The sequence below is a fragment of the Eutrigla gurnardus genome (genome assembly GCF_963514095.1).
Source record: "Eutrigla gurnardus genome assembly, chromosome: 16".
Taxonomy (NCBI): Eukaryota; Metazoa; Chordata; class Actinopteri; order Perciformes; family Triglidae; genus Eutrigla; species Eutrigla gurnardus.
Genome location: NC_139927.1, coordinates 16,776,629 through 16,802,837, shown reverse-complemented (window position 1 = coordinate 16,802,837; position 26,209 = coordinate 16,776,629). Strand labels below are relative to the sequence as shown.

At 42.1% G+C, this 26,209-nt stretch overlaps 1 protein-coding gene across 1 annotated transcript in view; it reads right to left on the bottom strand.

The window, feature by feature from the left end:
• Nucleotides 1-26,209, bottom strand: part of LOC311026928 (afadin-like) — a 93,571-nt gene that overhangs the window by 1,474 nt on the left and 65,888 nt on the right. The window contains 16 exon segments of the mRNA XM_084030649.1: nucleotides 271-355; nucleotides 3,801-4,168; nucleotides 4,170-4,342; nucleotides 7,497-7,625; nucleotides 9,466-9,504; nucleotides 11,130-11,309; nucleotides 11,412-11,626; nucleotides 11,740-11,987; nucleotides 12,188-12,587; nucleotides 13,479-13,617; nucleotides 13,981-14,178; nucleotides 14,338-14,429; nucleotides 15,377-15,577; nucleotides 16,950-17,068; nucleotides 19,132-19,205; nucleotides 19,493-19,558. Coding sequence (XP_083886775.1) covers nucleotides 271-355; nucleotides 3,801-4,168; nucleotides 4,170-4,342; nucleotides 7,497-7,625; nucleotides 9,466-9,504; nucleotides 11,130-11,309; nucleotides 11,412-11,626; nucleotides 11,740-11,987; nucleotides 12,188-12,587; nucleotides 13,479-13,617; nucleotides 13,981-14,178; nucleotides 14,338-14,429; nucleotides 15,377-15,577; nucleotides 16,950-17,068; nucleotides 19,132-19,205; nucleotides 19,493-19,558 — 2,726 coding nt within the window.

The following is a 26,209-nucleotide window of genomic DNA, read 5'->3' as shown; positions in this document are numbered from 1 at the left end:
AGAAAATAATCAGCAGATGAAAGCATAATTCCCCTCATCATTAGCTAATAGTTATGGATGTGCAGGAAAGAGGAACAACATCTCAGTACAGTGCAAGTTATCGCAAAGCAGGCGGTTTGAAACTTTACAGGTCATCAAAGATCGTTTTGTTTCTTAGAGATCAGGCTTTTTTCCCCACATCTCAACCATGATACCGAGCCAGACGGCTTTTTTCAAGTCAATCAAATCAGTGAACAAAGAACAGGAAGAAGAAAAAAAAGAAAGTCTCACCTCTTCGTCCATTTGTCTCGTGGGTCGTTGTAGACTTCTCCCGATCCTACAACTCCTGCCGAGTTTCCAGTGTACGAGTTAAATCCTGTCAGACGTTCAGGAGTCACACAGCAGACAGACAAGAGCAGTGAGACAGGAGTCAGCATCGTTCATATTACAGCATTTTCATCCATAAACATCTGAGACAGAAGCTGCTGGCTGTCAACACCTCTGCTCTCCCCATTACTCCCAGCATTTAGAACCTACTAGAGGCATTTAGTTTAGTTACTCATTTCCCCACAACCAGCAGCTTCTCCAGTCGGCATCACTTCATTTCCCACAGACCAGCCTGAGCAGAAGGAAGGAAGAGAGGGAACGGCTTCCTGGAGAAGCGTTAAGGCAGAAACATCAGATATTGATAAAGAAGAGCAGTCGAGAGAAGAGGAAGCGTTAGAAAGCTGTTAAAAGCGCCATTCCAAAGCAGCGATAATGGTCTGTGGAAGCGTCAACGGGGTCTGAGGCCGAGGTCACCCTCAAACGTGTCTGATGGCTGCTGATGATCTGGAGCCACGTCGACCTGAATCATCTAACAAACACCTTTGTTCGTTCTATTCTTTCCATTCAAGATCCCATATTGAATAATACTAATTCAATTGATCACAGATTTGGATCATATTTAGACTGATATCCTGTAGATAACTAACACCAGGAGGATGACCCCATGACCTTTGACCCCAAAGGAGAAGTTAATCAGTTGGCTCACGTGTCCCTGTGTCTTTTCTCCAAACCCCATGTTCCTGCTTTCATGGGATTTGTTGACAGACAGAAAACATGAGGATACCAGAGAGTAGGAACTAATCAGAATTATGTGTTTAAATTGAAGGAACAGAGTCTGCAGAATAGGTTTTTTTAAAAACCACAGTCTGAGTGGAAAGACTGTAGAGTAGAGCTCTCTTCTTATCGTTGTGCTGATTAAACGGTGGCTGAATCCGACCAGATGACTGATGAATACTTTATACATCAAACATCTCAACTCTATAAGTTGGGAGTCCAAATACAAGTTGTTTCAGATGAAATGGAAGTCGGTACAGCTCAGATGCAGACACAGTGACAGGGTGTGAACCCAGATGGATCATCCAGCTGGCAGCTCCTAATCCCCTTCTTTTTTTCTTCTTTGGTTTTTATAACGTAAAAACAGAGAGAGAGATCTGAAGGGTAGTTTGGGACGGGATCAAGCCGGGTCCCACTTCAGCCCCAAAACCACACACACACAAACTGGCAGAGAACAAAGTAACCGCAGAGAAACAGCCCTCGTTCAAGGCGAGTAACATTCCTCTGTGGAGCCAAAAGAGATGGAAAATTATACTTCTGGCACTGCTTTTGAAAAATCTCTACACTCAAAAAAAAAAAAAAAAAAAAAAAAAAGAGTAATCCGCTGGCTTTTCACGGACTCTCAAAGGTTGTGAATGTTTTTCTTTCATTCTGGTTCAGTTATCTTGGAGTCTTTCTGTACCAACACACAGTTTTTGTTACAACATCCATCTCTGGGGTTAATTTGGAAAAAGCTACAAAGGAAGAACAAATTCAGTTCCTGCACCTTCTGAGGCAAACTGGCGTCCATATTGGTTTTTCTTTTTTGTGTGTGTGGTTTTATTCTGATTACAAAAATACTATTCAAGAAGAGGCCACATTTTTCAGTCAGCCAGACTCAGAGCTTTTGGAGCTGCCAGCCGATCAAATCACACTCATTTCAATACATTTTATAGATTGGTATGTCAGGGAAGCTAGAGACTCAGGTGCCCGGGTCACCTGAACCTGCCCGCAATGCCCTGTGGGAGTTGTAGTAGGGTTTTAGTAAAAGCTGCAGCGTTAGACAGCAGAGACACAGATCAAAGGACAAGCTGGATCAGCTGACAGAGCAGAGACAGGCAGACGACAAAAGCAGATTAACAGACAGACCAACGGAGACGGGCAAAGTGGGGGAAAGAAAGCAAATCGATAAAGAATAAATAATAAAGCCTGGTGGAAGCTACGCGCAGGCAGTAAAAAGCAATAGACATCAAGCCGGTTACTGGGGTGAGCTGCTGGCAGCCAGAGTGCAGCGCTGTGTGTTTATGATCCATGTGTGTGTGATGTGAGAGGGGGTGAGACATGCAGATTTTTATTTCTGAGGGAGGTGGGTGGGGGGTGGGGGGGTCGGTAGGTAGTGGGATATTAGTAAGATGGGGTTTTGTTTCTGATTAGAGTAAAAATGTTGAAAAGTTTTCCATGAGGTCTCGGATGTGTTTTAGTGTTGGATAAGCAGCAGGTGTGGAGGAGGTTTATTTTGAAGGAGCAGGCAGCTGTTTCCTGGACCTCAGGTAGTGAGGTCATTCAGGCTGTTTGTCTGTGGCTGTCTTCTATTTGATGCAACTGCCCTTCACGCGTTTAACCCCGAGGTTAAACAAATTAAACTCATTATTTGAAAAAATAAAACACAATGAACAATGTTTTTTTTGGCATGTAACTAAAACAAAATATGCCAGTTTGCACAAAAAGTGTGTTTGGGATAAAAGCTGCTTCATGACTGCAGCTTGACCTCTCTACTGTTAGATATGGCTTTCCAACCACGAGGCCTTTTAAACAAAAGCAACGATAGACATCTTGACATAACATTGGACACGGCTAAACCAAGAAAAACAGCCATTTAATATCTGGTCTATTATAAGAAATACTGGCTTGATAAATAATGGCCCGAGGCACGATTTCATATTGGATATAAGCAGCTGTAATGGATAGTTGCCACTAGGAGGCGCTGTGGTTTGAGCAGAATGAGGTACAGAGAAGCAGCCACAGACAAATAAGAGGCCTTCCACTCAACACACTGCTGCTGTGTGCATGTTGGCAGGTTTATGAAATGAGAACTGATTGGTTATAATTCTTATTATTTTCTTGTGAGTGATGGGTTGTGTGAAGCCAATGGTGTGTCTCCTTCCCTTTAAAGCCAACACCGCTAAGCAGAGCCACGGGGCACGAAAGGGGCGGGCAGGCAGACTTGACGGCTGGCCACGCCCCCTCGTCCCAAGCAGCGACAAACCAGACATAGAGGAGGCGGCGAGCGACAACACCAACAGTACTATGATTGGCTTTGATGGGTCCCAATCTGCAGCAAAAAGTGGTGGCATGATTATCGATTGCTTTTTCTGTTCACTAGTGCTGATCGGGGGAGGTGGGGGGGGGGGATCATGTGGAGGGGAAAATAATTACTGGGGGACTCGAAGAGAGGGAGGGAAATTTCCACAGATAAAACAACGAACATAAAGTGATGAACGGAGGGGACTGATTGACAACAACTAAAAAAAATTTGGACAAACACGTAAAGAAGGAAAAAGTAGACGGTTGAAATGAAAAAGGCAGAACACGGTTCTACTGAAGGTAAAAAATAAAGGCAAAGTTGTTCTACACTATGAAGGAGCGGGCAGTAAATGAAGAGATGAGTGAATGAGAGGGAGGTATGGGAGCTGTGGAGGTTGCCGTGGCGAGCCTGACTCCTCTCCTCTCTCTGGGTCTACCTTTAAAGCCTCCCGGGGGGGTGGAGCTGGGTTTGGCAGGAAGGGGGGGACCTGTACTGTTGGAGTTGTTGACTGGCGGCTGGAACGAGCGTGACAGGAAGATGCCGTCAGAAAGAGGGCGGGGCTTGCGCGCAGTGGGCGGCGGCTGAGGCCTGCTGTGTGAGACGGAGGCCGGGAGGTCGCCGTACGACTTCCTGGTCGCCGACAGCTTCACCTGACCTGATTGATTGCCGCCGCCGCCACTCCCTGCTTTGGTGGCTTCCTCCTCGTCTTCCTCATCGCCCGCGTAGGAGACAAACTTGGCGGTGTAGAGCGTGTCGGGGGAGGTGACCTGGGTTTTGAGGTAGGAGGTGTTTCTCTGTGGGGGGGGGCGGGGGGGTGTTAGTAGGGTTGTGGGGGGCGGGGGGTTGGTAATCCCGGGGCAGCGGGGGCCGATACAGACCGGCCGTCTCGTCAGGCGTCAGCAGCTTTCTCTCGGCCTCGTCGTGCTGCCGGCGCCGCTCGGCCTCCAGGCGAGTGTAGTACTCCTCCTCCTGTCTCCTCTAAGGGAGGGACAACCTGTTAGTAAGCTCCACTGTCATTGGCTCTCACCTCAGTATTGGACACTAATTGGCTAATCAGCTACAACAAATATTCAACTAGTGAAAAAGCACCACTACCCTGCTGCTACCACAGGTAAAACCACATCTGGCTACCATTCCAGATTCCTAAATACACCTGCTCTAATTACAATGTGACACAGTACAATCACCAAGTCCACCATGTCGGCCAGTTTGACAGCACTGAATCATAACTGATGCCTGTCCTAGATCAGGGGCCTCATTTATAAAAAGGTCTAACGAGCAAATTCCATCTTAAGCAACGACCTCAAGCTGAAATACGCTTTAAAGCAATGTTACTCATTTTTTATTTTGATGTGGAAATGACCTTGTGTTTTACAAAACATCTGCAGCACGGATGTCCCTCTTTCTTATGAAGGTTGGTAGTAACATTTTTGCATTTCACCCATTCTCAGCAAAGTATTCAGGGTTTTTAAATCTAAAAAGTTACAATCAAGTACCTTTATTCTGAAACTTACGTTTACAAAACGTGTGCAGAGGGTACGTGAATTTTCAATTTATTAGCTGATAAAAACAAGTTACAGCTGCTTGGGCGACATCGGTACATGTTGCTTAGGGCTGCATTCCTTCTTTTTAAACTGTAATCCGTAATTAATTATTCAAAATCAACTGAATTAGTTTGAATCAATTAATCATTTGGTCTGTATGGTGTATAAAAATCCTCAAACTATTGTAAAACAACATTCATTTAAAAGACGCCGTATGAAATAATTTGGAGATTATGTTTCAGAAGAAATTCCAGGACGAGTTTTTTTTTTTATATCTATAAATGTTGCCCCTGAACTGGATTTGACCGTACTGGTTTGCCACGGATACAATCTGGTCCTCCTGCACTCCTGACCTGAGCTCGTGTAAACACCGGGGCCAGCAACGTAAATAAGTCCAGGACTTTATCGTTTCATCCCCGACAAAATGTACATATAATAAGCACGCTGTCAATCAACCAAACCGCAAAATCTACTCTGACTGGTTGAGCGACGCCAACAACTCTGAAGAGATACCGGAAGAACAGCCTGTTTTAACTGGTCTACAATACCTAAAAACTGGATCTGACATTTGGCAACCATTCTGAACGCAGTTAACCTACTTCCTGGACCACCATGTGGACCACCATCTCCCCTTTCCCTCAACACTGGGGGAGTGTATGCATGTGTATCCTAAGTTTATACTAGTTTTTTTTTTTCTTTAATATTCCAGCCCACCCTGTCTCCACCGGCCTGTGATGATGTTACACATGGATGTACGTTGGAAGAATGTGTTTAGATTTCTGGGTTTGGAGCTCGACCAGCTGCTCCGGGTCACATGTGCTCAATCTCCATGCTTAAGTTCTGATGTCAGATTATCGGGGGTTTTTTGGTCCGTTTCATGTAGTCGAGATCATGTATTTTCCCCTCGAAAACATAACCTCTAGTGCTGTGGATGTATCCGAGCTGCTTTTGATGGTTGAATCAGCCCAGTTGGAATCTGAAGAAACTGGGAGGGATTAGTGGGTGTGTGGGTTTGAATGAGTGGGTGGCTTGGTTTCTGAATATGTGCAGTATGGATGGCTGAGGGCGGGAATGAGGCACATGGGTGGGTATAGATTTCTGTGTGTGTGTGTGTGTGTGTGAACTGAATATAAAAGCATATGGTTTTTGGGGAAAAGTGGGAGGGTGGGCGGCATTCCCTAAACAGTTTCTGAAGCGATGATGGATGGAAATGGTAACAAAATATTGAAATTAAAAGACTCACAAAATCACAACTGCTCCCCTGCCCAAACAAACTGAAATAACTGAACTTCCTGACACACACACCAACAACGAGATGGGAGTCCCATGCTTGAGGTGGTTGGGAGCACAAAACATGACAAAGCAACACGTCACATAGGGTGGGGGGTGCACAAGATGAGGACATGCATTTGGACATTTTCACAACAAACAACATCAGAATAGCAGTTATAACATCTTAATAAAAACAGTTTTCTCAAAGACCTTTAATATCTTAACCAATAACCTGACTTAACTCCAACATCTCTGAAGTCCTTTTCTTTTACCTCAGTGAGTCATGAAATAATGATGATATCAGAGCGTCACAAGCTGTTTAAACCACCAGTGGTGTGATCAGTGTTTCTACAGTTCACAGGACAAATGCACCAGAATAATGACACAGTGAAGTCAGAGGATGGTTGGAAAAACACTGAATATGTTTGATTTAACACACAGGACATGGATGGGTGGGACACCAGATCAGACTACTGGTGGTTAAAAGCATCCAAAGAACAAAATAATGTACATGTTTAAATATTGAACTATTTCTGCCTTATGCTCTGACAAACACAGATCAAGTCATTACAACATACGGTGGAAGAGAGTTTTAAGAACGCTAGCGTGGTTGCACACCTCACTGTGTGTTGTAGATTTGGTTTAAAATGGATTAAATGTCAAAGAAAAATTCCCCAAAAATCCAAAACCTAAATCTTTTTTATATGTAAATTAAGCAAAGTATGCTTTTGTTTGTAGATTATGTTGTGTAGAATTCATTGCCACAAAAGTAAATTGATTACCTTTTGTATTTTCATGAGCCAGTAAAGGCTGTTATGATACAGGTGAAATTGTAAAATAGGATTGTTTTCATACACTGATTGCACAATTCTCCTCATGACAAAGAATAATTAACACAATCTCCTAGATTACCTTTTGTTGGTTTCATCATACCTCTTTTCTTTTTTGTTATAATTTGTATTTAATATTCTGAAAAATATGCTAACTTTGCTTTCTAGCCGAGAGTCAAAGAAGATCGACACCACACTTCTGTTTCTAAAGAAAATATGAAGCTACAGCCAGCAGCCGGTTAGCTTAGCTTAGAAACTACTAGCCTGGCTGATGGTTAAAAAAAGCATCTCTGAAGCTCAACTATTATCATTATATTTATTTTTTTCATCTGTACAAAAAATATTTTAGGGAGGATTTCCCAAAACATCGGACTATTCCTTTAAACATTATTTCTTGGTAATTTGAACCTTGCATGGTTATCTACGGTTGGACTCAGTATCACAAAGTTAATTAACTCTCATAGTGTCACAGATAAACAAACAGACCTTCTCCCCGGCCTCTCGTTTGGCTTCCTCCCTCCACCTCCTCTCCTCCTCCTGCTTTGCTCGCTCCTCCGCCTCCCGCTTACGAATCTCCTCCAGCTGCTGCTTACGCCGTCGCTCTTCGTCCTGCAGCTGATCACACACACACAAACACACACGCAAACAGCAACATGCCCAGAAGGCACGCATGCAAACAAGGAAACAATTAGTACAACACGAATGGTGTGTCATTCATACACAAACTCAGAAAACATTTCCACATCCAATCTCTGTTTAACTGCTCGCTAATGTACACTAACACGTGGTGAGAGGTAGGTTGGATTTTTCTCATGGGACTGCTCCAGAGGGGAGGAGCAGTGTGCACTGCAAACACACAGCACAGGCAGGCAGACGCACACACACACACACACACACACACACACACACACACACACACACACACACACACACACACACACACACACACACACACACACACACACACACACACACACACACACACACACACACACACACACACACACACACACACACACTGCTGAACATGCAGACAAACAACAACAACATGCAACAAAAACAAAAAACACCTCCTCTTTCAGCTACCTGAGGTGTGTTGATTTTGTTTCACTAAACAATACAAGGTTCCCGCTGAACAGGAAGGAGCAATAAATCAAAAGTAACTGCAGAAGCGTTCTGATAACCATCCCAACACAAACCCACTGGGATACGATGACACACAAAACAAACAGACCCTTTCTCTGGGCTGGATGGTGGTTAAAGGGTCAGTTCAACCAAATTAGAAATTAACATATTTTTTATACTTATCCCTGGAGTTATCTATCTAAGATATATCATAGTAGTACATATTAGCTTTTATTTACTTATATTTTGATTTATTTGTATGTATTTTTGTAATTGCAGTTTCACTTTTTCAGTATTTTTAATTTGTTATCATTTATTTTATTACATTTTTTCAGAAATTGGATATTTGCCATCGTCATTATGATTGATTTTGTTATTAATATTATGATGATATTATTGTTATTCTTGTATTATTATTATAAAATGTAAAATAATCATTTATTATTCATAACAAAACGAATAATGTAAGAAGAAAATTTAAAATGTGTGAAATCTGTGGACTGGATGGTACCAATCTAAAATGTCGTAAGATTTAACATAAAGAGTACAGCTCGTTCCTTTCTCTGTTTTGCTTGCATTATTTTCCTTTAATATCATTTTTCCATTCAGCTCTGCTGTATCATTGTACAATACATAAAAACACTGAAATTGCAGAGTTACCAGAAACAAAATCAACTCCATCGGGCGGATAGCGAACACAAAGGCCTTTTTGTTTTGGTTGAACAGACCCTTAAAAAAAAGAAAGAGTACATGAAGAGGCTCAGCTGGTCAGTGGTCACACACAGATGGATTGATGAATGGCTTGATGGACACCACAACACCATGATGTGGTTCCCGAGCAGGCAGTGCAGAGGGCTTACAGGACTATCATGCATGGATCTCCACCTGGACGCCCCCCTGTGATGCATTCAGCCATGCAGGCGCCACCTCAATATGCACTCAAAACGTCACTGCTGACAAGAACTACAACTACCTCGGTTCTACTACTCAAGGTTAGGTTTAATCATTTGTAAACACCAGTATTTCATCACTGGTAAACAGCAGCTTCACTCCCCCCCCCCCCCCCCCCCCCCAGCAGTTGTTTTGAGTGGACAAAGAGATGGACAGCTTCCCCCAGCCAACATCAAGCGTCCCAGCACGCAAGACCTGTCTTATCATGGCACAAGACCTGCCTCCAACCCCCGACCGCCCCCAAATGACATAACGACAGTAGTCCAGATGGTTGGGGAGAGACAGATAAGAAACACGGGCAGGTGGGCAGCCCAGACAGGAAACAGGAAGTGATGTAAGGGCAGGGAGAGGATACTCGTCATTAACAGGAAGAACATACCAAGTCTAGAACAGAGATAGCTGGGACAGCATTCTGCTGCTGAAGAAGAAGAAGACAATAGAGTGTGAGAGGGGGGGCAGATAGGGAGGGAGGGAGGGAGGGAGGAAAAGGAAAACACCCAAATACTAAAAGGAAAGGAGTGGAGGAGATATCAATAAAACTAAAGTTAGAAAAAAAAGTGGAGAAAATAAACGGAGGGAGGGGGAGGACATACAGTAAAGTGAGAACATTGTTTTTCTCCACTGTGCTAATTAGTGGCAGTTCAAGAGCTCCTTCATCCACCACGATCCAATCCACATCGGAACACCTAACAACATATACAATTCAAGAGTATTGCCGTTTACCATTTACTCTTCCTAAAATGTCTTGCTTTGGTTTCCAAATTTAGTGCCATTCTTGCACTCTGCACATCTTGGGTTGTTTTTTTTTGCACCTTAATAATCTTTCATTTTTGAATTATATTTGCACGGTAATAATTTCCTTTGGTATAAATACTTTGATATTATCTTATAATAATGATGATGGGTCTTTGGCCCCTTTTCAATATGAACCAAACTACTTCAAATAAATTGATATGAATCCAATCACGAAGCCAAATTACTCTTTCAAGCACTGTGTGATGTACAGATATTGGAGCCCTCTGGGAAAAAGTTGGGACTTTTTTCATTACCATGTTTACTGTGCACTGCTGAATGTATGGAAGCCCTGAGAGGCGAGTGAGAAAAAAAAAATCTGTTAATTTTTCTAGGTTTAATCTTAGTTTTGTCTCCTGTGTTTATAACTTTGGAACCATTAAAAAAAAAAAAAAAAAAATGATCTCTCCAAGTTACATTTATTTTATATCTAAGCACACGAAATCCAGAAGATCAGTTTAAAAGTTCTTCATTACAGAAAACAGAAAGTCACACTCGGCCCCCTCAAGAGATGCAACTCCCTTAGCCACACAGACAGCTGCATCCTCCAGCAACCTCCCACATTCACCACGGCCTATCACACAAAGAAATGAAAAAATAATGCTGCACAAGAATTCAAAAGGTAAGTTGACCTGTTTCAGGAAGCACCTGAAATATTTCTGGCAGCCATTTTAGTGCTGCAACAGTGAGCATCAAGGCCACCATCAGGAAACGCAAATTAGAGTATATTCAGCCTGAGTACAGTAGATGCCCCCCCCCCCCCCTCCCCCTCCTCCCCAGCCCCCATCCACCCCTCCAGCCAATCAGATTTAAGCAGCTCAGCATGGCAAAGCGATGACAGAAGCATGTTGCAGATGCACACTGCCGGACATTCATAGTGGGAGCCACAAAGGAATCCATTTCCGCTTCTAGCATTTGAAACCCCCCCTCCCCCGTCTGCCTGACTTCCTGTAGCTCGCCCTTCTTTGTGTGCTGAAGATTTGTTTCTAAACTGGGAGCTGATTATTCCTTGAAGTCAGAATGTTTTGTTTCTGCCAAAACAGCCATTGCACATGATACAATGTCCTGTCCTTCCCTCTTTTTTTAATTCTTACCTCTACTACTTCCTGCAGCGATTCTTGTAAATCGTTAATTAACGCTTCTTTGCTGCATCCTTGGTCTCTAAGCTTCATCTCTTCTCTCCTTCATTCAGCACTTTCTTTTTAGCTCTCTATCCTTTCCCATCCCTCCACCACCACGACCCCTTCTCACCCTGGCTCTCTTCTCGGCCTCCAGCCTCTGCATGATCATCATGGTGTCCACGTCCTCGTCATCCTCCTCCTCCTCGTCCTCGTCGCTGTGCTTGGACTCCTGCAGTCGTTTCTGGAACTGCCACTCCAGCATGAGTTTCCTCAAGCGGTCGCCTTCCTCTGCTGTCCGCTCCGGCTTTGACTACAAAACAAAGTGTGCACCAGCTGTTTGTAGATCCATCGCTAAGTGTGTGTGTATTTTAAGTCCTCCCTCCCACTGAATGTAAAATTGAATTGTGCTTACCTGGAGATCCTGGATCTCTTTGTCCAGCAGGTCAACGATGTGAAGCTGCTGCTGTTTCTCGGCCTTCTCGCGGGCGTCTCGTTTCCAGGGGTCTGGGGACAGGCTGTCGCTGGACGTTAGCTCCTCCTTGCTGATGGTGATGTACTGCAGGTCTCGCCTCTCGATGGTTCGTGGCTGCTGCTGCGGTAACAGATCCCTGATCACCGTGTCCATGCCTACAACATGAAATTTGATTGATTATTTAAATATGGTTCATTATTATTTCACCAGTCACCATTTTTGAGAGAACACATTTCATGTAAGAGCAGTTTGGACTTGAGTGTGTTACCAGGATTGGAGGCACTAGCAGGTGGAGGAACAGCTGATCGCTGCAGGGTGGCCAGCTTCTCCGGTCTGGGTGGGGGAGGCTGGGGCTGAGGCTGTGGGGGGATGTAGGGCTGGGGCGGGGTCACGGAGGGCAAAGGGGGCTGGTGGGGAGGAGGCATGGTTCCTCCGTTGTTGTGAGGTTGGACGGGCATGACAGGGTTGGCCCGGATCTGACCCAGCTTCCTCTCCTGCTCTCTCCTCTTCCTCTCCCTGGGAAATCATCATCATCATCATCAGCAGCAATTATCATCATCATCACCGTCAATTTTAGCATGCGCACATCCTTCTTGTTCCGGTGTATATATTGTCTATAACTTGTTCTAAATTCACAGCCTACAGTCAGATGTTCCTTTGTCTCTAACATTAATCATTTTAAGAACTAAATGATAAAAAAAGAAAAAGATCCTGACCTCTCTTCCTCCAGCCGAGCTTTCTCCTTCTCATACCAGCGTTGCTGCTCCTCGCGTTTCTTGCGGTCCGCAGCCTGCTGGGCTGCTACCGGTGTGACGGCAGTGGGAGGCGGCGGGAGTGGAAGCTCAGGTTGGACTTCATAGGTGTCGTAGGCGTCAGGGTAAGGGGCCGGTGGTGGGGGCGGAGGAGGGGGCAGGTCAGAGCGGGATGGCGTCTGGGCCGGATGCTGTGGTGCAGCATGGGGGGCGTTGGGCGTCTTCCATCGGCCCGGCCCTGTCTTCTGGTTGGCGGACTTGTTGGAGGAGGTTGAGAAGTTGAGGTGCTCCTGGCTGGACGTGGATGACTCCAAAGACGAGGACACCTGTGGCTGTGGAGCCCAATGGTCAGGACCCCCTACTCCTGCAGACACAGAAACACAGGCAGTGATCATACGTAGATGCAGAAGGTCAGTTCTTCTTTGTTCGTTGGGGTCTGTTGCCCCACTGGTGACTCAGCACTGTACCTAAATCTGTGATTTGATCACATACGGTTCCTGTTATACAGCAGAAAGTTGTGTCATAAAGAATTTTGGTGATGCTACAAATATCTGAAACTATCCAATGTTGAAATCCAATTTCCACAGACTGCGACTGGCCCTGCCATGGTCTGTACAGGCCTGCACGGAAGGGAAATTGAAGATCATGTGTGGAAACTGGATTCAAACATTTAACCCTTCTGTGCAGACAAAAGATTTTTGTGGGTATCACACAATAACTTTGAAGACGCCACCTGTTGCTGGAAAACAGGCAATTAAGTTTGTTTCTGAATCATGGAGTCAGTTACAGGGTGCTATGATCATGTATGGGGTTAGGTTGATGAAGGAAGACAGCGGTTTGAAGGTAATATATATCCCATCATAGCTGGAGGGTTTGTGATTGTTTGTCAGTGTGCTTCTCAAGGTTTCCATAAAGTGTTTCATTTGGTGCAACTTAACCCACGAGATAATCAGAGAGTTCAGGTCAAATATTTGATGAAGTGTCAATCCAAACTGATGAAGGTCAACTGACTGCAACATTGTAACTAACTGATTAATGAACATTTATGTGGGCTAAATGTATCATGTGACAGACTGATGAGAAATTAAATCTCCTTAGTATTACATAAGTGTAAACAATAATATCAAATTTGATTACATTTCAGAGGAACATTTGGATGCTGAAAACCACTAAGCTGTTACATAATCTGGCTGTCGTTGCACTACCAGGTGCTACAGTCCTTTTTGTCATCCTCTCTGGTTTTCATTAGTCTCACCCCTCTGGTAGTCGAGTTCTCTGTGTTGGTAGTCCAGGTCCCGGTGCTGGTAGTCCGGCTGGTAGTGCTGCTGCATGCGCTCGTCTGGCCTCAGACCACCTGGTGGGGGGTACAACTCCTCCTGGGAGTGGTTAATCCGCTGGGAAGAGAAACAAAAATGTCCAGTAAGAGATGAGAGAAAGTGGGCAGACAATGAGAGGAAAGAACAAGAGATTGAGAGATTAGTGCAACAGAAAAAGGAGAAAGAGAAAGGGACAAGACATCTGGACCGTCTACCATATTTAAGGAAGTTGAAGGATTCAAACATTCCCTGACTTTTCCAAAACCATTTTTGTCATGTTTTACAGCGAAATACACTTGATTTCTACCAATTTCCAGAGGAAAAACTAAATCTCTTTCAGATAGTACATTTAAGTTACTGAATTGGTAATCAACTAAAACCTTTATGATGATATTTTAGGTATTCTCTGATCATAAAGTCGTTGTCTGATGCTGTCCCCACCTGCATGCTATTGTTGTGGATGTTGTCGACTATAGGGATGTGTTCTCTGTCCTCCATGTCCTGCCAGTGCAGTGAGGGCCCCTGCCCTGGAACGACGACCCGATCCTGGCTCTTTGAGGCCGGGATGGTGAAGTACTCCCTGGGGTAGGTCTGGGTGGGGATAGGGTAGGCCTCTGGATGGGGAGGGGAAGGCTCCTCCTGATAGTTACCATGAAGAAAGAAAAAACATGAGACACCTTCACAATACTAAATAATTCCTCATCTCTGTATTAGATACTGCATGTCCTCGAGTCTCATCTAGTCTGGTGAAACATTCCACATAAAGACGCCACCGGCTTCATCCCTACAGTTACTCACGTCCGCACACAGGTTGCCAGTGGAGACGGAGGTGATCTTAGTGCCGGGTCCTCCAGGGTACACAGCTTTTCCTGCAGGACTCTGACCCTGATCTGATAGCATGGCAGGAGAGACAGGGGTGTTGATGATTAAATGTTAAAATGTTAACCAACAAGAATTTTGACTGATTCACACTACCAGTTAAAAAGTCAAAAGAATTATTATTAGAATTTCAAAGGCTGTTGCATTGTAAAAGAAAAACAACATCTAAGCAGGTACTGTCCTCACAGCGTGTCTATATGTTGCTATTTTGGAATAAAAACCAAATAGTAGGCCTACATTTTAACAGTTAACGATCGGTTAACAGGGTTCACCGGTCAAAAGAAATAAATCTTAATCATCATCCCTAGTTAGAAGAACACTTCAATCCAATTGAGCAATTAATTAGCAGAGCAAAGGAGCATCAACTAATCCCAAATTACCCAAAAATGGCGAGGTAGTATTTTAAGCCCTTTGCAGGCACAGTGTTATGCCACAGTGTTTCCATATCAGGGGCGAGTACTTTAATAATACCACAAGTACTTTTCCCCTATTTTCTTTAATGGTAAATGCCAAATCTAAACCCACTGACTTTTCTTTTTTAACTACAGATACTTTCCAGTTTTATACAATGAAGTTAACTGGAGTCATTTAGATTCATATTTATTTTTTTTCCTGCTAAAATGAGTGCCAAACTTAGTGGAAATAACATGCAATGTGTTATCAAACTCAGGACGCCGACCTTGTGATCAACAACAAAGTCCCATTTTATTAAACGGGTTTAGTTTGGTCACACAGCAGTTAGAAATAAATCAGAAAAAAATATATATTTTCAAAAACACTCATTTGACATTCAAATTGTTAAGAATATAATAAGGAAACAATCATAAGGGTTAACTGGGTACAACAATAGAAGCTTGATGTAAAGCAGTTTAATGCTCAGAGCACTGTAGAGAGAAGTAGAAGATAGACTAGAAATCTTCCATTGTAAGATGAAACCTTGTAAAGTCGGGGGACTTACTGGCTACGTTGGGGCTGGAGCGGTGGTCGGCGCGGTTCTTGAGAAGTCGATCTTCGCCGCTCATCTTCTTTGGTTCGGGGTAAGAATCCCAGCCTGCCTGCGGACTCTCTGGAGAGCCGTTCTGCACCGAGTTGTTGTATAACTCAAAGCCTTCGCTCTTTGGTCGCAGTTTCCCGTTCTTGTCCCGTCCTCGGTCCGCTGCTGAAGAGGTGAAGGAGAAAGAATGAACGGATGACATGTTTAAACTTTTTTTTTATTTGTTGTTTCAGTAGGTGGGCTTTTCTATCACATACTACTCCAGAGATTCCTTTATGGTTATTTTGAAAATATGACAACTGTTATTTTTTGTCAGTTTGTCTGCAACAGAGGGATTGACCAACCGATCAAGGCAGCGGTAGACCAACAACTGCCTCAATCTGCAAGGTAAAATGACTGTTTTTATCATTGGAGTCTGGTGGGCTTTGAAGAGAGCAGAACTGCTGTTTTATGGCAAACCCCTGTTGAAGATCTCTGTTCTGGGGAATACAATGACTATGGAAATGTACCTCATATAGTCCTACTTAAAAAAATGCAGACTATCCCCTAAAGTGCACAATTTCCATTCTGTGCATCCAGTTTTGATTCCTGAGTTTGTGAGTGAAAATCTACACTTTGACTTGTCCAGAACAACCAGCGTCCTTCACAGCTCGGCGGTTGAATTTCACTGTCGGCATTGGAAAACACACTGTGGTCGAGGGAATTCGGGAGGAGAAACACCCGTTCAGCGTCATTCTGGTCCGGTGGCCAGCCGGCCCGGCCAGTAGACTTCCTTAATGAATCTTGGGTCACATTCCAACACACAAAGACCAGCACTCAGCCAGACAACCCGTGTCTGTGTGTGTGTGTGTGTGTGTGTGTGTGTGTGTGTGTGTGTGTGTGTGTGTGTGTGTGTGTGTGTGTGTGTGTGTGGACACACATGCAGCCTGTCTCAGACACTCACACATATCTGGCTGTGGCCACAAACACTCATTATATCCTTCAGTCTGCAAGCTGGTTTTTTACAGGGCTTTAGAGAAGACAACAAGGACACACTGTCTGGACAAGTCTGCTTCTCCTCTTTCATCCACAGCAGCAAATCACTGCTATTAACTAATGGTGAAACTGACAATAGTCCATTCATTACAACTATCAAACAACCGCCTTAAGGATGTCAAACTTATGACTATATGGGATTTTTTTCATTTAATACCTGGACCTGCAGATAGTTGTATTACTTATTATTATTATTATTATTATTCAGTTAATTGTTTGGCCTTAAATAGTCCATAAAAAGAAAAATCGGCAGATCCTCACACCGGAGATGCTGAATCAATTGTTTGACTATCACAATTTTGCATATGAAGGTTTTGAAGGTTTTGAGCATTGAAAATTATCATTGAGCATAATTCACATGAAAAAGAATGCAATAACAAATAAATGCAGATTTAATGTAATCATTTGGTTGGTTCCTAAATTAAGGCCTTCTAATGTATTTTTAGCAGGTACTAAAGCAAAGTCAACTCTTTTGTAGATAGGTGTGTGGATAGGTGCTCACCTCTTGGCATCATGGGGCTGGGCTGGTTTAGGAGAGTAGCCAGTCCGTGGTAAATGGCTCCCTGCTTGGCGACCTCCAGAGTCACAACTGAGCCCGTCCTCGTCATCAGCTCTGCTGCCCTGAACACACAGAGAGAGGGTGAGAGAGAGAGGGGGGGGGGGGAGAGAGAGAGAGGGAGCATGAATATGAAACTTGCAACACAACTTCAAGGGACGCATTCAAGCTGTTCTGTGTTGAGGGCATAAAATCGATGTAACACACCATCAACATTTAAATCTCCCGTTTAGCTGCAATTAGCTTTTTTTTAAGCTCCATCGAAGTGATCTGAACGTCACGTGACTTCATCTGAAAACGTACACCGTGCCCGGCGCCCGTTTATAACATCACGCTGTCGTATCATATCCAGAGTTGGAAGGGGAACAAAAGGCAGCAGTGTAAAATACTGACGAGTAAAAGTCCTGTATTCAAAATTGGACTTACTGTAAAAAGTACAAGGTTTTAGAATCAAAATAATTAAAGTGCCAAAAGTAAAAGTACTCATTATGCAGAATGGTTCATTCATTAACCAGAATATGGATAAATCAAGTACAACAAAAATACACAGTTATTTATGTCTAAGGATGGTTATTTAGGGCACAAGTGTGTATATTTGAAGGGAAAGAAGACAAGGAAACCTGAGCAATAATAATAATAATAATAATAATAATAATAATAATAATAATAATAATAATAATAATAATAATAATAATACATTTGTTTTTGTTTTCTAAATCAAGTTATCACCTCCGGTCACTTTCATAGAATTATTATTTTTTATATGTTCATGTGTTCATCCCTTTAATGTTCCAGCTGGTAAAGGTGGAGCCCGTTTTAATAACAATATATTACCTGCTGGAAAGTGTAGTATAGTACAGTATGACATGAATATCAATATATTTATTCACACAGTGGACTATCCTAAGTACAACACTGAAAGATGAGTAACTGTTGGTGAAATTATGAATGAAGTCAGTTATTTGCTGGCCTTCAACACATTGCTTCTGCTCTGCTATAGAAATGTGGCGTGAGTGCACTACAAACAAAACATTTTATTTTTAGTTGCTATGGGAGGACAGCAGTAAAGAGTCTTTATAAATATGAACCGGACGAGTCGGGGAATATATCCGTCATTATATAGATAGCAGATATACTAATTTGGGAACAATCCTGCTGTGTCACTCACTCAAAACCCAGAAAATAAAATGGATACGATAACAGCCACATGTGCTTATACCAAATCCTATAAATAGTTGAAGGACAGATCCACAAGATAATGTGTTTGATTGGATGGAACTCAGGGAATGTAACTCAATCGCTTGATGTCGAGCAGGAAAAAAGGCACTAAACCCATGTTTGGAAACGTGACAGGATTTGACAAAAACCAGAACGAAAAGCTGAAAATGACTTTTATTTTCGTCTTAACCTGCAGGGGAGGAGATGACCACAGGATGACACTAACTAAAAAGCTCAGCGACTTCCAGGAAAATCCTCAGATTGCCCCTCGGTCGACCTGAAACAGCCTCGTGAAATACATCCCTCCCACCTGCGACCTGCACACTAAAGCAATCAAGCAAATGATTTGTAAATCCAGTTTGACTCAGAGTTTGACACGCCAAGCTGGTACATGACGAGGGAGAGAGAAATAACTGGATTAATCTGAGTGGGGCGTTAGCCACCGAGTGCTTCACTGCCGTTTCCAAAACATACACACCCTCATTCTGCTTGTGTTCCAGAAATGTGTTTTTTTAAAGGAGGTCTAAATGGGATGCAAATGCTTCAATGCCAGAACCTCAAGATGTCTCAAGCCTGAGGTTTCCCCCAAGATGTGGTTATAATCTGACGTCACTTTAACAGGATATTTTACTGAAAAAAACAAAAAAAAATTTTCAATTCTCAAAATAGAATTAAAATCGAGTTCATATGTCAATACTGTGTGCGGTAGGTGATTGAGCATATGCCGGGGAAAAAACCCACATGCACCCACTTCTCCTCCCTCGTGTTTGATTATTATTAAAGCATGTCAGCTGGGATTTTACCCATTTCTAATCGTGCAAATGAAAAAAATCAGCCTAAGAGGTCAATTTAGTAGCATTACATGACACTAAAGAAAAGAAGTCAGTACTAATTGGACAACTGTCTTTACCTCTCTTGTGATAGGCCGACCAGGCTGCGCCCATCCACGCTCAGCAACTGGTCACCTGCAGCCAAACGACCGTCCTGTACACACACACACACACGTACACACACACACGTACACACACACACACACGTACACACACACACACACACACACACACACACACACACACACACACACACACACACACACACACACACACACACACACACACACACACACACACACACACACACACACACACACACACACACACACACACACACACACACACACACACACACACAAACATAACGTAGAATGAGTCACTGTGTATGTTTTCCCTCATGCGTTTCTGTAATGTTCCAGTTTCTGGGTGTACACTCACCACATCAGCTGCTCCTCCTTTGACAACTGACTTGATGTAGATGCCCAGTTTCTCCTGACCAGCACCCTGCAGAGAGAAAGACAGATTTATTATTATTTAAACAAGGACTTCACTAGCATCTTAAGAAAACAGGTATATAAATAAAACGGGAGAATGAACAGGTCTGAGGTCAGTTTGAGTCTCATAGATCATAAAGATGAACAACATGACATTTCTCCAGAAGAAAAGCCAAAATATTTAGAGCGCCCCCGGTGGCTGGCAATAGTACATGTCATAAACCCCACCCCCAATCAACAGATAATGTAGTGTGCATTATTGAGGAATTCAATCATTTCTGTTTATTTCACCTGCAAAGATTAATCGATTGTCAACTATTAATTAGCTATTTTGATAATCGATCAATGGGTTATTTTTTTTTACAACGGTCTAAATTCTCTGCTCCAGCATCTTTAATGTTAGTATTTTATTAGTCCAGTAAACTGTGGAGAAAACAAGACATTTGAGGGACGCCATCTTGGGCTTTGGGAAACACTGATCCACACCTTTCACCTTTTTGTGACATTTACATGACAAGTAATCGGTCAATTAATAAAATAATCAACAGATTAATCCACAATGAAAGTAATCAGTACTCCAAAACTTTAACGCAAGAATCTTTTTGCCGACTTTTTCCATCTCTCTCCTAATGTTTACACTATCCTACGTACTGTTTTGGACCATGGATCCACGTGATCCCAAATGTCCATCTTCTCCATCCTGACAGATTAAAATCGCCTAATTGGACTCTCAAGACTGGTTGATACAGAAACACCAATAACATCCAGCACCACTAGGAATTTTAAAAAAGCACATTATATACACAGCCATTCAAGATTGCTGACATTGAACAGAACAGTATTCTAGTGGTGCTGAAACAATCAAATCTCCCCACAGGAATCTGTTTTGTTTGCATCAGAATGTTTTCAAATCCTTAGAAGCAACAGAGAACTGAGATACAGATACATAAGAGTGGAGTGAGTGTGTGTGTGGTTTTCTTGTGAAGTGGGGAGGTGGTTTACAGTGCTGGCATTTTATCTAACATATCACATGCTTTCTTTGCAATCTTGACATGTTTATCCACAGTTTGTGCAACAGTAGAACCAGACAGCATAAAAATGTTTTCTTTATAAACACACTGCTGTGGTGAATATAAAACGACTACCTCCAACACTTTACACATTATTGGGTTCATCTAAAGTGAAGATGCATTTATTAAATTATCTTTGCTTCTTCTTAGGAAGCTGGTTTTAAACGTGTAAAAGTCTGAACAGAAGACACCACAGGATCAGGTTCAGATGACGCGTGACACACCACACACACAGAGAGAGAGAGAGAGAGAGAGAGAGACTACACTGACATTAAGAGTCACAGCATGTCTATAAACTCGCTCATAAAACTGTGGAGTGGATTAAAAACACTCCTAAATGCTGCCATTCGTCAGACCTGGCAACGTGGCACAGAGTATGTTGCCACATCTCGTAAAGCAGAAACCGGGTTACACTCAGGTTAATAGCTCTTACTGTTTGCAGGTCACATATATTAACCGTTTCATCAGCTGTAGTGCAGACTAAAGATGCTAGGCACAAAATGCTGGGTTTCTGTCATGTTCACTTAATGAAATTCTACACTTTTTGAAAGACCTTTAAGATCACATATTGACAGCTCACATGTTAATACCTTTTTCCAATCAAACACCAGGAAAAGAATAAGGAAAATAAGGTAATATCAAATGTTTGCCAGTTCTTCTCAGCTGTATATATATAACAATAATACTTAATAATTATTTTTTATTTATATATGTATAAGCCATGCCACATGGACCCAGAAAGGTGACAGAACTATTTAGAATTAAAAGTGTTGCAATTTTATTTTAAATACACATCTGGTTAAAATCGATCCATTTAGTAACTTTTTGAAGCGTTTGATCAATTCACATGATGTTCGTCAGCAGATGGAGATGGACTTTCATAAAATAAAATGGAAATTTCAACTTTGACAAGCATGCAATACAATCAAAAGCTCCAGAACAGTTACCTAAATGACAATGTGGTGACATTTTCTCAAATCAAATCAGATTTTAGTGGAAAATTTGGTGTTCAAAATAAAATATCAAGCTAAAAAACACTGAGCAGTTTAACTATTACTTGTTTTAAATTAGCCTAATTACTCTGAAACATGATTAGAAGCTAATTTGTGCTTCTCAATATTTTTCAATAATCATCCACACTGCTGATTACTGGTCCGCTGCATGATAACCTTGTTTGCTTTCCTGAAGCAGGAAACGACTTTTGAATATGTGAGGGCATAAAAATGGGTTCAAAAAGGTTCAAATCAATCAGTTTGTTTAAAAATAACAATGAGCTTTGTATTGCCTTCATCTAGAGCAATAACACATTCCTGAGCTTTCACATTGTGGCACATTGTTCTGCCAAATGAGTGTGGATGAAATTATTAGAATTATTTATAATCACTCACAATTCAAGTCAAAATTACATCCAGACAAGGATCACTGATTTGTGTTGACTTCTCCTGGAGTTTATTCTCCAAATAGAGCATTGTAGCTATGTGAACTCAGTGAATAGATACATTATGCGTTTGTCACGTCCTCCATCATCCGCAGATCTGTGTCCCAGTTTCACCAGTACAAAAAGACAGCAGAGAAGCCAGGCCATCAGACTATTTGACCCACAATGTTAGAACCCTCTGTCTGTCTGAGTGTGTGTACATGTTATAATGAGGCTGGATTCATGCAGGCACGAATTTCCTGCGAGTGACATTTAGATGAGAGAATACGAGTGAATCATTCCGACTGTTTTGTGTCTGTTGTACATTAAAGAAGACATTAAAGAGCATCTTGTTTCAGATGGAGCCAAAGCTTAATGCACTTATCCCGAACGTGGGATCAGGGCGCCAAATCAAGCTCCAGAGATGCTAGTGGGAATGCTCTGAATCCCCCTGAGGATGCTCAGAGGGGCTTTTAGCAAGTTTAAGGGGTCCCAGAGGGAGTTCAGAGGGGCCACGTGCACATATGAGCAAGTCTGCAGCATCTGTTTGAATTTACCTGAGTTTGGGAAGCCCCAGACTCATGTAACACACATCAGACAGAGTAAGGAGTTAAATTACAGTAGCGGTCAACAGATTTTTTTAATGCAGTTTCAAAAAGCCCAATTGAAAACTGTTATGAGATGGGATTCTATGTCCATATGTGGTATGACCATTTATTTTAAAAGAAAATTCAAAAACAAAAAAAATAGTATCATTGCTTTTTCAGTTGGAAAAACAACCTGAATACAGGATAAGCGGTAGACGATGGATGGATGAACAATGGGAAGGGCATAAAGTTACAGTGACCTTGACCTTTTACCACCAAAATCTCCTCAGTTCAACCTTGATTCCAGGTGGATGTTTATGCTAGATGTAATGAAAAAAGAGACGTACATACTAGACGGAAAGACAACCTGGAAACGTAATGTCTCCCATCAGGTTTATTGCCGGCTTTGAGGAATTAAAAAAAAAGAATATCTTGTATTTAGAGATCCTGTTGAAGAATGAAATCTAGTTCTCACTGCTTCACCAAGTTCTTACGTAACAAAACTACAGATGTGACGTAGACTACAGTGTGTGAAGTGAGGGGATGCTGGCTGCAACACTACCAGCCAATGAGTATTGTTGATCAGGAATACAGCTACCGTTATGTCAACGTTTCAGTAGAAATGGGTGCAGAGCTCTGGAAATCATACAGTACAACAGTTACGATACCAATGTGTCACAAAAGTTAAATTAAAAGAAAATGTTTTATGTAAGGATTGTTTTTTTACATTTTCTTTCTGCATATCACCCTGATTAGCAGTGACAGCAAAACAAAATTATCTGCATGGACAGTGAAATGTACAGACAAACGGCAAAGAGGGGCACGTTCAAATGTGTGCACATGTAGACACACAGTAGTGAAGCTTTAAAACTAGTAGCTGATGTCGGGCTGTGGGTCAGAGTGAAACCAGCTGTGCGTCAACTGGCCAACAAAGCTTCAATGGGACAAAAATATTTCCTGTGAATGTGTCCTCTGTTTATAGAAATAAGTTAAATCTATTAGAATAGCTGGAATGCCTTAGGGGCAGCTTTAGTGGTAGACTTACTATGTTTTAATGGACTGCTCTGGCACTTTAAAAAGTGCCCTGACACAACAAATCAAGCGCACCTTAAAGCTGCCAGGTCTGTATTAAGAGGGATGGCCTGAAGGAGTCGGCTACTTTCAAACTAGCTCCCCACCGAAGTCTTGGCTCCAGGACTTTTAATAACAAATTCAGAACGCCTCCTCTTATGTCGGCATGCATGAACGGTCAACACCTCTCGGATTAAATCTTGGTAGTGCTTGAATTATATCCGGATACAACTTTGACGTGGACACAATGCTACCAATTTCCTGAGGTAAATCTTGCTGGTTGCACGCTCAAGAGCGCCCTCTGAGCACAAAACTGAAAAAGAACTAAAGAGATCACTGAATACACTTCATGAAGTGTATTACACTCCCTTTGACACACCTGTACAATAAAAGCAAAATATCAAGAAGAGAAAGCTCTTGCTTGGCCAATTGAAAAAGGCTTACTGGGAAAAAATAAGTATGACTCTGAATTATGTTATTCCCTCTTTGTTGATGTTTTCCAGCTCAGGAACATTCCAACTAATTTAACAGGACAAATTATTTCCAGCGACCCTGATAGGACATTTTTCAAGCCAGTTAAATGAAAATGGGCCAAACCTAACAACCAGATTGCATTAAGAAGCATATATTCCAGATATTTACAAAATGTTCAGTCAGGAGAAAGTAAATGTATTCAAACGTATTCCTGCAACTACCTGCACATTTGCGACGTTGATATTCTGTAATGTGCTGCAACTAAATGCCTATTCTATTCTTTCATTAGTCTGCAGAATGTTTTCTTGATTGTTTGATCAAAAGTCAGAAAAATGGTGAAAAACTTCCAGGTGGCATCTTCAATGTCTTTAGTCTGATCAACAAACCAAAAACCCAAAATATTCAGTGTGCAATGTTCCAAAATATGGAAAAAGCACATTTTTAAATAATTGACACCCCCAAAAGATTTGCCACTGAACTTAGTGTTGATCAATGTATCGACAGATTATTTTCAGTGTTTGTATCAAATAATTATCACAAATTATCTCTAGTGAGAAAAACGACGAGTCGTTGAGACCCTTTCCAAGTAAATAAATGAACTAGAATTTCAAAAAAGAAATGTGAATTATGCAAAAGGTCTTCTCTGAGTGCTTCTGTCTGGACAGCAAAGTCAGAGTGATGTGACATTTTTCTTTTGAGCCGTTCTGCTGCCGACTCACGCCGAGGGTCTGACCTCTACAACGCAGAGAAACCGCCGCCAACGACAGCTGGTGACGCACTGCGATGTTAATACATGTCAACATGCTTATTATGTTAACCACTTATCCGTAAAGAGCCTGTTTAGAAGCTGCGGAACAGATCTTACATTTAAAAAAAATAACCTCAGAAACCAATCAGATTGCAGAGCTGACAGCCAGAGATCAGTTAAAAAATAGACACACACGTTGACGCGGAAGTCGCTGTGTTGAGGCAGCAACTGATTCGGCTAGTAAGCAAATCGTGCATACTTCCTGCAAGTATGTCCCAATTTGTTTCCCTTACAATCAGGCTGGATTGTGATCCTACCACAAGAGAAAACGGTGGCTTTTGTGGCAAATGTTTTTTTCTACGCACCTCGTAAAGAGCTCTTGTCTGCAGCTTTACAGGAAAGTGAATGCATGCATGTATGTGTGCGGTACATCCTTCCATTGTGTCAGCCGTCACAGGGGGTAACCCTCTCATACTATTGTTCCACTTCTAGTACAATTCACTCAGCCAACACACAAGCACAAAGTCACTACTTCAAACACACTGTGGAAACAAACACAAGAACAACAACATTCCCAAGTCATTCATGTCTTGGTGCTTCAGTTCAAGACTCTGCAGTCATGATGGCATGAGTAAAATGTTTCTTTAAAAAGTGTAGTGACTATGAATGCACACAGAAAGCCCAACAATTACTCCAGAGCTTAACAAATGTTTTATTTATAATCCTTTATCCACAAGGGAAAACTTTTTGGTGAAATGTATTGTTGAAAAAGTCATGTTAATCAATTGAGTGCTTCTTGTTGAACAGTCCGTATAAATCCTATATATCCTCTCTACTTGTTTTAAATCTGTGCAGAGGGAATAGCGGTACAATACCGCGAAACACGTGGGTTTGACCATTTGATTTGCTAAGCCAACAAATCTGTTTGACTCGCAGCAATCTCCTCTATTCATTTGTTCGAGAGAGGCAGACAAAAGGGGCTTAAAACAGCTTGGATATAATGCATCAAGTGTTTGTCATGTTTGATGTGACGTTACAGACCGATCACTGCAACACATGCTTGACAGACTGGATTTACTGCTGTGTTTTAAATTAATGCTGTGCGTGCTCAGCAAAAAACAGCTTCACCTTTGTTGGTGCTCGATTATGAAAACAGTAGTCAGGTGTCAAAACGAAGAAACCCAGAATAAAGACACAAATAACTATAAAATACTATTTATGCGCATTTCTAATTCAAGTGTCTCATTAGATCACATTTGCATAAAAGGGCTTAAACCATACAAATGAAAAATAA